General features: G+C 42.6%; 1 protein-coding gene across 1 annotated transcript in view; it reads left to right on the top strand.

The window, feature by feature from the left end:
- The first annotated feature begins 10,794 nt into the window (after nucleotides 1-10,794).
- SLC1A3 (solute carrier family 1 member 3) overlaps nucleotides 10,795-14,518 on the top strand; it is a 105,514-nt gene continuing 101,790 nt past the window's right edge. The window contains exons 1-2 of the mRNA XM_069745948.1: nucleotides 10,795-10,912; nucleotides 13,215-13,487. Coding sequence (XP_069602049.1) covers nucleotides 13,307-13,487 — 181 coding nt within the window. The 5' untranslated portion in view covers nucleotides 10,795-10,912; nucleotides 13,215-13,306. The remainder of the gene's footprint in view (nucleotides 10,913-13,214; nucleotides 13,488-14,518) is intronic.

The raw sequence follows: 14,518 nt of genomic DNA, 5'->3' as shown, positions 1-14,518 counted from the left end.
GGATACATTGTATCAGTCTGGAGTCACAGAGCATTGTCTGCACTGAATACATTGTATCAGTCTGGAGTAACAGAGCATTGTCTGCACTGGATACATTGTATCAGTCTGGAGTCACAGAGCATTGTCTGTACTGGATACATTATATCAGTCTGGAGTCACAGAGCATTGTCTGCACTGGATATATTGTATCAGTCTGGAGTCACAGAGCATTGTCTGCACTGGATACATTGTATCAGTCTGGAGTCACAGAGCATTGTCTGCACTGGATACATTGTATCAGTCTGGAGTCACAGAGCATTGTCTGCACTGGATACATTGTATCAGTCTGGAGTCACAGAGCATTGTCCGCACTGGATACATTGTATCAGTCTGGGGTCACGGAGCATTGTCTGCACTGGATACATTGTATCAGTCTGGAGTCACAGAGCATTGTCTGCACTGGATACATTGTATCAGTCTGGAGTCACAGAGCATTGTCCGCAGTGGATACAATGTATCAGTCTGGGGTCACAGAGCATTGTCTGCACTGGATACATTGTATCAGTCTGGAGTCACAGAGCATTGTCCGCAGTGGATACATTGTATCAGTCTGGGGTCACAGAGCATTGTCTGTACTGGATACATTGTATTAGTCTGGGGTCACAGAGCATTGCCTGCACTGGATACATTGTATCAGTCTGGAGTCACAGAGCATTGTCTGTACTGGATACATTGTATCAGTCTGGAGTCACAGAGCATTGTCTGCACTGGATACATTGTATCAGTCTGGAGTCACAGAGCATTGTCTGCACTGAATACATTGTATCAGTCTGGAGTCACAGAGCATTGTCTGCACTGGATACATTGTATCAGTCTGGAGTCACAGAACATTGTCCACACTGGATACATTGTATCAGTCTGGAGTCACAGAGCATTGTCTCTACTGGATACATTGTATCAGTCTGGGGTCACAGAGCATTGCCTGCACTGGATACATTGTATCAGTCTGGAGTCACAGAGCATTGTCTGTACTGGATACATTGTATCAGTCTGGAGTCACAGAGCATTGTCTGCACTGGATACATTGTATCAGTCTGGAGTCACAGAGCATTGTCTGCACTGGATACATTGTATCAGTCTGGAGTCACAGAGCATTGTCCGCACTGAATACATTGTATCAGTCTGGAGTCACAGAGCATTGTCCGCACTGGATACATTGTATCAGTCTGGAGTCACAGAGCATTGTCCGCAGTGGATACATTGTATCAGTCTGGGGTCACAGAGCATTGTCTGCACTGGATACATTGTATCAGTCTGGAGTCACAGAGCATTGTCCACACTGGATACATTGTATCAGTCTGGAGTCACAGAGCATTGTCTGTACTGGATACATTGTATCAGTCTGGGGTCACAGAGCATTGCTTGCACTGGATACATTGTATCAGTCTGGAGTCACAGAGCATTGTCTGTACTGGATACATTGTATCAGTCTGGAGTCACAGAGCATTGTCTGCACTGGATACATTGTATCAGTCTGGAGTCACAGAGCATTGTCCGCACTGGATACATTGTATCAGTCTGGAGTCACAGAGCATTGTCCGCACTGAATACATTGTATCAGTCTGGAGTCACAGAGCATTGTCCGCACTGGATACATTGTATCAGTCTGGAGTCACAGAGCATTGTCCGCAGTGGATACATTGTATCAGTCTGGGGTCACAGAGCATTGTCTGCACTGGATACATTGTATCAGTCTGGAGTCACAGAGCATTGTCCGCACTGGATACATTGTATCAGTCTGGAGTCACAGAGCATTGTCTGCACTGGATACATTGTATCTGTCTGGAGTCACAGAGCATTGTCTGCACTGAATACATTGTATCAGTCTGGAGTCACAGAGCATTGTCCGCACTGGATACATTGTATCAGTCTGGAGTCACAGAGCATTGGCTACACTGGATACATTGTATCAGTCTGGAGTCACAGAGCATTGTTTGCACTGGATACATTGTATCAGTCTCTAGTCACAGAGCATTGTCTGCACTGGATACATTGTATCAGTCTGGAGTCACAGAGCATTGTCCGCACTGGATACATTGTATCAGTCTGGAGTCACAGAGCATTGTCTGCACTGGATACATTGTATCAGTCTGGAGTCACAGAGCATTGTCTGTACTGGATACATTGTATCAGTCTGGAGTCACAGAGCATTGTCTGCACTGGATACATTGTATCAGTCTGGAGTCACAGAGCATTGTCTGCACTGAATACATTGTATCAGTCTGGAGTCACAGAGCATTGTCTGCACTGGATACATTGTATCAGTCTGGAGTCACAGAGCATTGTCTGCACTGGATACATTGTATCAGTCTGGAGTCACAGAGCATTGTTCGCACTGGATACATTGTATCAGTCTGGAGTCACAGAGCATTGTCTGCACTGGATACATTGTGGATACATTGTATCAATCTGGAGTCACACAGCATTGTCTGCACTGGATACATTGTATCAGTCTGGAGTCACAGAGCATTGTCTGCACTGGATACATTGTATAAGTCTGGAGTCACAGAGCATTGTCTGCACTGGATACATTGTGGATACATTGTATCAGTCTGGAGTCACAGAGCATTGTCTGTACTGGATACATTGTATCAGTCTGGAGTCACAGAGCATTGTCTGCACTGGATACATTGTATCAGTCTGGAGTCACAGAGCATTGTCTGCACTGGATACATTGTGGATACATTGTATCAGTCTGGAGTCACACAGCATTGTCTGTACTGGATACATTGTATCAGTCTGGAGTCACAGAGCATTGTCTGCACTGGATACATTGTATCAGTCTGGAGTCACAGAGCATTGTCCGCACTGGATACATTATATCAGTCTGGAGTCACAGAGCATTGTCTGCACTGGATACATTGTATCAGTCTGGAGTCACAGAGCATTGTCTGCACTGGATACATTGTATCAGTCTGGAGTCACAGAGCATTGTCTGCACTGGATACATTGTATCACTCTGGAGTCACAGAGCATTGTTCGCACTGGATACATTGTATTAGTCTGGAGTCACAGAGCATTGTCCGCACTGGATACATTGTATCAGTCTGGAGTCACAGAGCATTGTCCGTACTGGATACATTGTATCAGTCTGGAGTCACAGAGCATTGTCCGCACTGGATACATTGTATCAGTCTGGAGTCACAGAGCATTGTCCGCACTGGATACATTGTATCAGTCTGCAGTCACAGAGCATTGTTTGCACTGGATACATTGTATCAGTCTGGAGTCACAGAGCATTGTCTGCACTGGATACATTGTATCAGTCTGGAGTCACAGAGCATTGTCCGCACTGGATACATTGTATCAGTCTGGAGTCACAGAGCATTGTCCGTACTGGATACATTGTATCAGTCTGGAGTCACAGAGCATTGTCCGCACTGGATATATTGTATCAGTCTGGAGTCACAGAGCATTGTCATCACTGGATACATTGTATCAGTCTGGAGTCACAGAGCATTGTCTGTACTGGATACATTGTATCAGTCTGGAGTCACAGAGCATTGTCTGTACTGGATACATTGTATCAGTCTGGAGTCACAGAGCATTGTCCGCACTGGATACATTGTATCAGTCTGGAGTCACAGAGCATTGTCATCACTGGATACATTGTATCAGTCTGGAGTCACAGAGCATTGTCTGCACTGGATACATTGTATCAGTCTGGAGTCACAGAGCATTGTCTGCACTGGATACATTGCATCAGTCTGGAGTCACAGAGCATTGTCATCACTGGATACATTGTATCAGTCTGGAGTCACAGAGCATTGTCTGCACTGGATACATTGTATCAGTCTGGAGTCACAGAGCATTGTCTGCACTGGATACATTGTATCAGTCTGGAGTCACAGAGCATTTTCCGCACTGGATACATTGTATCAGTCTGGAGTCACAGAGCATTGTCCGCACTGGATACATTGTATCAGTCTGGAGTCACAGAGCATTGTCCGCACTGGATACATTGTATCAGTCTGGAGTCACAGAGCATTGTCTGCACTGGATATATTGTATCAGTCTGGAGTCACAGAGCATTGTCTGCACTGGATACATTGTATCAGTCTGGAGTCACAGAGCATTGTCTGCACTGGATACATTGTATCAGTCTGGAGTCACAGAGCATTGTCTGCACTGGATACATTGTATCAGTCTGGAGTCACAGAGCATTGTCTGCACTGGATACATTGTATCAGTCTGGAGTCACAGAGCATTGTCTGCACTGGATACATTGTATCAGTCTGGAGTCACAGAGCATTGTCTGCACTGGATACATTGTATCAGTCTGGAGTCACAGAGCATTGTCTGCACTGGATACATTGTATCAGTCTGGAGTCACAGAGCATTGTCCGCACTGGATACATTGTTTCAGTCTGGAATCACAGAGCATTGTCTGCACTGGATACATTGTATCAGTCTGGAGTCACAGAGCATTGTCTGCACTGGATACATTGTATCAGTCTGGAGTCACAGAGCATTGTCCGCACTGGATACATTGTTTCAGTCTGGAATCACAGAGCATTGTCCGCACTGGATACATTGTATCAGTCTGGAGTCACAGAGCATTGTCCGCACTGGATACATTGTATCAGTCTGGAGTCACAGAGCATTGTCCGCACTGGATACATTGTATCAGTCTGGAGTCACAGAGCATTGTCCGCACTGGATACATTGTATCAGTCTGGAGTCACAGAGCATTGTCCGCACTGGATACATTGTATCAGTCTGGAGTCACAGAGCATTGTCCGCACTGGATACATTGTATCAGTCTGGAGTCACAGAGCATTGTCCGCACTGGATACATTGTATCAGTCTGGGGTCACAGAGCATTGTCCGCACTGGATACATTGTATCAGTCTGGAGTCACAGAGCATTGTCCGCACTGGATACATTGTATCAGTCTGGAGTCACAGAGCATTGTCTGCACTGGATACATTGTATCAGTCTGGAGTCACAGAGCATTGTCTGCACTGGATACATTGTATCAGTCTGGAGTCACAGAGCATTGTCTGCACTGGATACATTGTATCAGTCTGGAGTCACAGAGCATTGTCTGCACTGGATACATTGTATCAGTCTGGAGTCACAGAGCATTGTCTGCACTGGATACATTGTATCAGTCTGGAGTCACAGAGCATTGTCTGCACTGGATACATTGTATCAGTCTGGAGTCACAGAGCATTGTCTGCACTGGATACATTGTATCAGTCTGGAGTCACAGAGCATTGTCTGCACTGGATACATTGTATCAGTCTGGAGTCACAGAGCATTGTCTGCACTGGATACATTGTATCAATCTGGAGTCACAGAGCATTGTCTGCACTGGATACATTGTATCAGTCTGGAGTCACAGAGCATTGTCTGCACTGGATACATTGTATCAGTCTGGAGTCACAGAGCATTGTCCGCACTGGATACATTGTATCAGTCTGGAGTCACAGAGCATTGTCTGCACTGGATACATTGTATCAGTCTGGAGTCACAGAGCATTGTCTGCACTGGATACATTGTTTCAGTCTGGAGTCACAGAGCATTGTCTGCACTGGATACATTGTATCAGTACGGAGTCACAGAGCATTGTCCGCACTGGATACATTGTATCAGTCTGGAGTCACAGAGCATTGTCTGCACTGGATACATTGTATCAGTCTGGAGTCACAGAGCATTGTCTGCACTGGATACATTGTATCAGTACGGAGTCACAGAGCATTGTCCGCACTGGATACAATGTATCAGTCTGGAGTCACAGAGCATTGTCTGCACTGGATACATTGTATCAGTCTGGAGTCACAGAGCATTGTCCGCACTGGATACATTGTATCAGTCTGGAGTCACAGAGCATTGTCCGCACTGGATACATTGTATCAGCTGAGAGCATGTTTAGGGTTTCTGCCTGTATAAATGGTTTATATGTCAGTGACATGTGTTGAAAATGGAGAGAAATAGAAACATGAATCACATATGAAACTTGTAGAATTTGCAGAAATTAAACTTTTCTGTAGATCTTAAAATCTCGACGGACTCATTTCTGTGCGGATTTCATTCTTTGCGATGCATAGGTATAAATCCACTACAAATCCAAAACAGAAGCCGCACAGTGTTTTTCCGGCACGTGTGAACATAACGTAGTGACAGCGTGGAAGGTCCCAGAGTTATCCGGGGAGGGAATACGTCCTGACACATTATATGGAGAGTCAATATTATATGTAGAGTCACATGTTGGAAAAATACACAGAAAAACACTTTTCACCCAGAGCGGGAAACAAGTGGACAATCCCACACTCTCTACAGGGTCACATCTGTGCGGTTAATTATAAAAGTACAAGTCGTCTAATGGATGAGAAATGAGAAAAAGAATTAAAAGTTACAATTTACATAGACTAAGTTACAATAGTAAGCTATAAATGCTTGTTCTAGTTTCTCTGCTATTGGTAACTGATAAAATACTTTACATTTGCTGCAGAGAATATCATCACTTTTGCAAAAAACTATTCTATAATTTTTCATCATCCACAGGATACAGAACAGTTTTATCAGTTTTTAGAAAATCTGTGAATTTGCTGGATCAATCCCACCGCCATTATTCTGTACATGATCCTAAAAGTGCGTCTGTGCGGATAATAAAAAATCTGAATCCATAGAGAAGAAAAATTGGGATTGTTGTCAGAACCGGGAATTGTCTCCAAGACGATAGTGAGCTTGTACTCAGTGTATAAGAATATTCATAGGCAGACGACCCCACAGGTGTCATATACAGGAGATAGATAATAGATAGATAGATAATAGATAGATAGATAATAGATAGATAATAGATAGATAGATCTGCCCCATCCACCTCCCCTATGCCATGGACTATAGCCCCCATCCACCTCCCCTATGCCATGGATTATAGCCCCCAACCTGGATCTGCCCCATCCACCTCCCCCACAGCTCCTACCCAACATCCCCACAGTCCCTATCCCTATTGCCTCTATACACTTGCTTTGGCAAAACTGATGTGTATTTGGTCCTGCCAATAAAGCTTCTTTGAATCTTGAATCTTGATAGATAGATAGATAATAGATAATAGATAGATAGATAATAGATAATAGATAGATAGATAATAGATAGATAGATAGATAGATAGATAGATAGATAGATAGATAATAGATAATAGATAGATAATAGATAGATAGATAATAGATAGATAGATGATATATAGATAATAGATAGATAATAGATAATAGATAGATAGATGATAGATAGATAGATGATAGATAGATAGATGATAGATAGATAATAGATAGATAATAGATAATAGATAGATAGATAATAGATAGATAGATAGATAGATAGATAGATAGATAATAGATACATAGATGATAGATAGATAGATAGATAGATGATAGATAGATAATAGATAGATAATAGATAATAGATAGATAGATAGATAATAGATAGATAGATAGATAGATAGATAGATAGATAGATAGATAATAGATAGATAATAGATAGATAGATAGATAGATAATAGATAGATAATAGATAATAGATAGATAGATAGATAATAGATAGATAATAGATAGATAGATAATAGATAGATAGATAATAGATAGATAATAGATAATAGATAGATAGATAATAGATAGATAGATAGATAATAGATAGATAGATAGATAGATAGATAATAGATAGATGATATATAGATAATAGATAGATAATAGATAATAGATAGATAGATGATAGATAGATAATAGATAGATAGATAATAGATAGATAATAGATAGATAGATAGATAGATAATAGATAATAGATAGTTAGATAATAGATAATAGATAGATAGATGATAGATAGATAGATAGATGATAGATAGATAATAGATAGATAATAGATAATAGATAGATAGATGATAGATAGATAATAGATAGATAGATAGATAGATAATAGATAGATAATAGATAGATAGATAGATAATAGATAGATAATAGATAATAGATAGATAGATAGATAGATAGATAATAGATAGATAGATAATAGATAGATAGATAGATAGATAGATAGATAGATAATAGATAGATAGATAATAGATAGATAGATGATAGATAGATAATAGATAGATAGATAATAGATAGATAGATAATAGATAGATAGATAGATAGATAGATAGATGATAGATAGACAGATAATAGATAGATAGATAGATAGATAGATAGATAGATAGATAGATGATAGATAGATAGATAGATAGATGATAGATAGACAGATAATAGATAGATAGATAGATGATAGATAGACAGATAGATAGACAGATAATAGATAGATAATAGATAGATGATAGATAGATAGATAGATAGATGATAGATAGACAGATAATAGATAGATAGATGATAATAGATAGATAGATAGATAGATAGATGATAGATAGACAGATAATAGATAGATAGATGATAGATAGATAGATAGATAGATAGATAGATAGATAGATAGATGATAGATAGATAGATAGACAGATAATAGATAGATAGATGATAGATGATAGATAGATAGATAGATAGATAGATGATAGATAGATAGATAGATAGATAGATAGATAGATAGATAGATGGATAGATAGATAGATAGATAGACAGATAATAGATAGATAGATGATAGATGATAGATAGATAGATAGATAGATAGATAGATAGATAGATAGATAGATAGATAGATAGATGATAGATAGATAGATGATAGATAGATAGATGATAGATAGATAGATAATAGATAGATGATAGATAGATAATAGATAGATAGATAGATGATAGATAGATAGATAATAGATAGATGATAGATAGATAGATAGATAGATAGATAATAGATAGATAATAGATCATAGATATATATAGATAGATAGATAGATAGATAGATAGATAGATAGATAGATAGATAGATAGATAGATAATAAATAGATAGTGGCATGTACAGTAGGATAGGACCCATCGGAGGGAGGTCACCTTGCCTCGGTTGATGGACGCACATGAATCGGCCAATGTTTGCGCTAAGAACCTTCTTTTTCTTTGAATCCATCTCATTGAGTAGTAACATAGTTTCGATTTAATGTCTCCAGTGTTACATATATGTTGGCTCATACTCAGGCTGCCGTGTTTCCTTTTTTTATAGAATGCAGTCATCGCAGTTTGCTCCTATTCACACTTAGGAGGTGCTGCTCAGGTTTTCCTTTAGATAGATAAATATAAGACAAATGCCTTTTTACCTTGGAGTATAATTCTTTGGACAGCTGGGAGAACAAACCATGTCCTGTGCGGAACCGTTAGAGGATCTAGGAATGTTTAGCTGCAAAAGAGAAGACTGAGAGGAGACATAATAGCTGTCTACAAATATCTGAAGGGCCGTCACAGTGTAGAAGGATCATCATTATTCTCATCTACACATGGAAACAGAAGAAGGAATACGAAGAAACTGAATGGGAGAAGATACAGTTTAGATATTAGAAAAAAACGTTTTGATAGTGAGGGTGATCAATGAGTGGAGCAGGCGGCCACGAGAGGTGGAGAGTTCTCCTTCAATGGAAGTCTTCAAACAGAGGCTGGACAGATGTCTAGTTTTTTTAGTTTTTAAGGTTGAAGGAAGGTTTTCAGTCCATCTGTCTCAGATGGTTTAGTGAATCCTGCATTGAGCCGGGGATTGGATATGATGACCCCCAGAGGTCCCTTCCAACTCTAACATTCTGTGGTTCTATGATTGGATTGTTGCACGCAGATTGATGTATACCAGCGCTGCCTTCATTCTCTTGTATATACATAGATACATCACTGCTATATAGAATACTCTGATAATATTTAGATTCCCGGAGGCCAGATTGGCCATTGTGTGCGTGCCCACCTGCCACGACAAGGCGATTTCACTCTTTGGGCGCCCACCTGCCACGACAAGGCGATTTCACTCTTTGGGCGCCCACCTGCCACGACAAGGCGATTTCACTCTTTGGGCGCCCACCTGCCACGAAAAGGCGATTTCACTCTTTGGGCGCCCACCGGCCACAACAAGGCGACCTCACTCTGACAGACAGTGACTTTCTCCTTCTGTCAGCTGTAGTTTGTCTCCCTGTAGTTCCTTTTCACCCTTATATAGCGCCATTAATAATAACCTTTAATAATAATAATCTTTATTTTTATGTAGCGCTAACATATTCCGCAGCGCTTTACAGTTTTGCACTCATTATCATCGCTGTCCCCGATGGGGCTCACAATCTAAATTCCCTATCAGTATGTCTTTGGAATGTGGGAGGAAACCGGAGAACCTGGAGGAAACCCACGCAAACACGGAGAGAACACACAAACTCTTTGCAGATGTTGTCCTTGGTGGGACTTGAACCCAGGACCCCAGCGCCATGCCCGCCGTTAATTCCGCAGACCACACGTCTATAGAGCCGTCTTATGGCGCGCTGATAACCGGCCGGTCCGGTCGCGTATAGAGCTGCTGCATATTTCAGGGCTTACGCTGGTATTATGTTACAGCCGTGTAGTGAGGCCGGAGCCGCAGACTCGTGTGCTGCACATTCCCCAGTAAATGGGTCACTTTCTGCAGGGACCGGCGGACGCTCCACTTTATGGAACTCTCAGGATCTTACATTCCAGGCGGAAAAAAAGCGTAAAAACCCGGGGTAAGAAAAAAACTAAAAGCAGGGTCCTGGGGGGCCTGATCAATATTCCAGAAGCACAGGGCTGGGGTCTCCTCCTCATCCTCTCTCTGTTGGTTGGGCAATCTCCTCCCCTTGTCTTAAGTCATAGACACACCAGATTGCTGGAGAACACATGCTTCTGCCCAAACTCTGCTCTGTCCTCTCTGAGCCCCCTTCTTGGAGCTTTCTTGCCCCATCTCCAGCCTCCGCCACAAAAAGGTGAGTTCGAATCTTCGGTAATATCCTTTATTTCCTGCCCCCCCCCCCCCCCCAAAAAAAAAAAAGAGGGAATTTGGTGATTTTGTGCTGCGGAATGTTCGGGATTGTGCAATTGATACATTGTATCGATTCGATTGTCAGCTCTGTCTCCCATTGTTTGTATCTTTGTGCTTCATTATTATTGGTTCTGTTGGGTTTCCACACTTTTTTTTTACCAACTTTTATGCAGATGTAGCAGTGCTGGGTTTGGGTTTGTTATCTGCAGTTTTATATAAGCCTGCGCTCGCAATGCAGCACGCAACGACAAAGTCAGCTCTGCTACATACATGTCGGTTTTCGTTATCCCATGTCATGAAAATAAATAAGTGCACCCCCCTCCACCGCCACCACACCGCCCCGACGTGGAGCGCTCATTCATCAGCTGTTTCGGTTTTTAGCACCAGAATCAAAGAATCGCACGCATTCCTGCAAATCTGCGGATAATTCATAGACAATCCGTTCTCTGTTGCTGGTGGGTGACCCAGATATCGCTGCTGACGTAGCAGAGTTGAGTTTGTTGCCACTTTATCGTTAGATAATGTTTCAGATGGTAAAATACTATGAGTTGTAGTAAATGGCAAACTCAGCTCTGCTACATTAAAGGGACAGAGAGCGCACAAATATGTCTCTATCTAGATGTCGCTGCACAATAATGCTAAAACACAAAACGAGGTGACGTCTGCGGCAGAATCCTCTGCGGAAATGTCAAGTTCAGCTCTGCTGCATCTGTGCTAATATTATTTCACTTCGCGGTTTTGGATCAGGTTGGACGGGTATAGCACGGTCCGTCAACCATGAAACGTGGTCGATTCACCTTCAGTCCCATGTAAAGCCGCTGATAGCACCTCTGTGCCAAATGACAAACTCCTCACTAAACCAGATGGGATATTCTCTGTCAGGGAATGCTGGGACTTGCAGTTTTACAACAGCTGGAGGGCAGCAAAATGCTGACACTGCTATATCGCAAGATGGGTCATATTATAATGGAAGGATGGAACTTCCCGAAATATCCCAGGTGTGGAGGGATAATAATTAGTGACTTTAATTACTACGTCATCAACATGGGAACGTGCAGGAATTATCAGCTGATTAATACAATAACAAAATGTATCTAATATTATTATTATTATTTATTGTTATAGCGCCATTTATTCCATGGCGCTTTACATGTGAGGAGGGGTGTACATAATAATGACAAGTACAATAATCTTGAACAATACAAGTCACAACTGGTACAGGAGGAGAGAGGACCCTGCCCGCGAGGGCTCACAATCTACAAGGGATGGGTGAGGATACAGTAGGCGAGGGTACAGCTGGTCATGCAGCGGTTTGGTCGATCGGTGGTTACTGCAGGTTGTAGGCTTGTCTGAAGAGGTGGGTCCTCAGGCTCTTTTTGAAGGTTTCCATGGTGGGCGAGAGTCTGATATGTTGGGGTAGAGGGTTCCAGAGTAGGGGTGATACGCGAGAGAAATCTTGTATACGATTGTGGGAAGAGGAGATGAGAGGGGAGTAGAGAAGGAGATCTTGTGAGGATTGGAGGTTGCGTGCAGGAAAGTACCGGGAGACGAGGTCACAGATGTATGGAGGAGACAGGTTGTGGATGGCTTTGTACGCCATGGTTAGGGTTTTGTACTGGAGTCTCTGGGCAATGGGGAGCCAGTGAAGGGATTGACAGAGGGGAGAGGCCGGGGAATAGCGGGGGGACAGGTGGATTAGTCGGGCAGCAGAGTTTAGAATAGATTGGAGGGGTGCGAGAGTGTTAGAGGGGAGGACACAGAGCAGGAGGTTACAGTAGTTGAGGCGGGAGATGATGAGGGCATGGACTAGGGTTTTTGCAGATTCTTGGTTGAGGAATGAACGGATCCGTGAAATAGTTGAGTTGAAGTTGGCAGGAAGTGGAAAGGGCTTGGATATGTGGTTTGAAGGAGAGATCAGCGTCAAGGATTACCCCAAGGCAGTTATATCTATACATCAAATGATTCATTCACCCAAGATCTGTTTATGTCTTAAATTTATTTATTTTTTATCAATCTATCTATCATCTATTATCTATCTATCATCTATTATCTATCTATCTATTATCTATCTATTATCTATCTATCTATTATCTATCTATCTATCTATCTATGTATCTATCTATTATCTATCTATTACCTCTCTCTATCCCTCCGCTCCCGTGTATCACCCCCTCTCCATCCCTCGTGTTCCGGCACTATCTGTGGGGCCTGATACCTATAAAGCTCACTCTCTTCTTGTGTTACAGTTCTTCTCCGGGCCGACCTGCCGCCTTTGATCATCCGCTGGAATTTCCAGTGGCCATTACACTAGGAGGAGAGGCGACTTTCCCCAGCACAAATGACTAAAAGCAACGGAGAAGATCCGCGATCTGGGAACAGGATGGAGCGCTTCCAGCAAGGTGTGCGCCAGCGCGGCATAATGGCCAAGAAGAAGGTGCAGAACATATCAAAGGATGACGTCAAAAGCTTCCTCCTGAAGAATGGCTTCGTGCTGTTCACCATCATCGCCGTCATTGTCGGTGAGTACGGAATCCGAAATCAGCGTGTGAGGGAAAAGAAGTGCAGCTTTCTACAGGACTTCATGTTTTCATTTTTCACAACTTTCAAGATCTCTGCTTGCTGTCAGTGAATGAGAACATTTTTTCCCATTTGCAGACAGTAAATCTGTATATAGCTGGTCTCAGTTGTATCCAGAATAATCAATGCTCTGTGAGCTAAATAGCCCGGACTAAGAGTGAAAGCGGACTCTAATCTATTTATTATCTATTACTGATTCTGCATTGCTTATATAGCGCTATCTTATTCCGTCGCGCCTTACAGACATCATCATCACTGTCCCCGATGGGGCTCACAATCTACATTCACTATCAGTATGGTCCTTGGAATGTGGGAGGAAACATTAGACCCCAGAGGAAACCCACACAAACATGGAGAGAACATACAGACTCCTTGCAGATGTTGTTCTTTGTGGGATTTGAACCCAGGACTCCAGCGCTGCAAGGCTGCTGTGCTAACCACCGAGCCACCGTACAGTACTAACCACTGAGCCACCGAACAATGCTAACCACCGAGCCACCGTACAGTGCTAACCACCGAGCCACCATACAGTGCTAACCACCGAGCCACCATACAGTGCTAACCACCGAACCACCGTATAGTGCTATCCACTGAGCCACCGTACAGTGCTAACCACCGAGCCACCGTACAGTGCTAACCACTGAGCCACCATACAGTGCTAACCACTGAGCCACCATACAGTGCTAACCACCGAACCACCGTATAGTGCTATCCACTGAGCCACCGTACAGTGCTAACCACCGAGCCACCGTACAGTGCTAACCACCGAGCCACCGTACAGTACTAACCACTGAGCCACCGTACAGTACTAACCACCGAGCCACCGTACAGTACTAACCACGTAGCCACCGTACAGTGCTATCCACTAACCACCGAGCCACCGTACAGTACTAACCACCGAGCCACTGTACAGTACTAACCACTGAGCCACCATACAGTGCTAACCACCGAGCCACTGTACAGTGCTAACCAC

Source organism: Ranitomeya imitator, chromosome 1 (genome assembly GCF_032444005.1).
Source record: "Ranitomeya imitator isolate aRanImi1 chromosome 1, aRanImi1.pri, whole genome shotgun sequence".
In the NCBI taxonomy this organism is placed as follows: domain Eukaryota; kingdom Metazoa; phylum Chordata; class Amphibia; order Anura; family Dendrobatidae; genus Ranitomeya; species Ranitomeya imitator.
The sequence above is the reverse complement of the archived record's forward strand: the minus strand, read 5'-3'. Positions and strand labels throughout refer to the sequence as shown.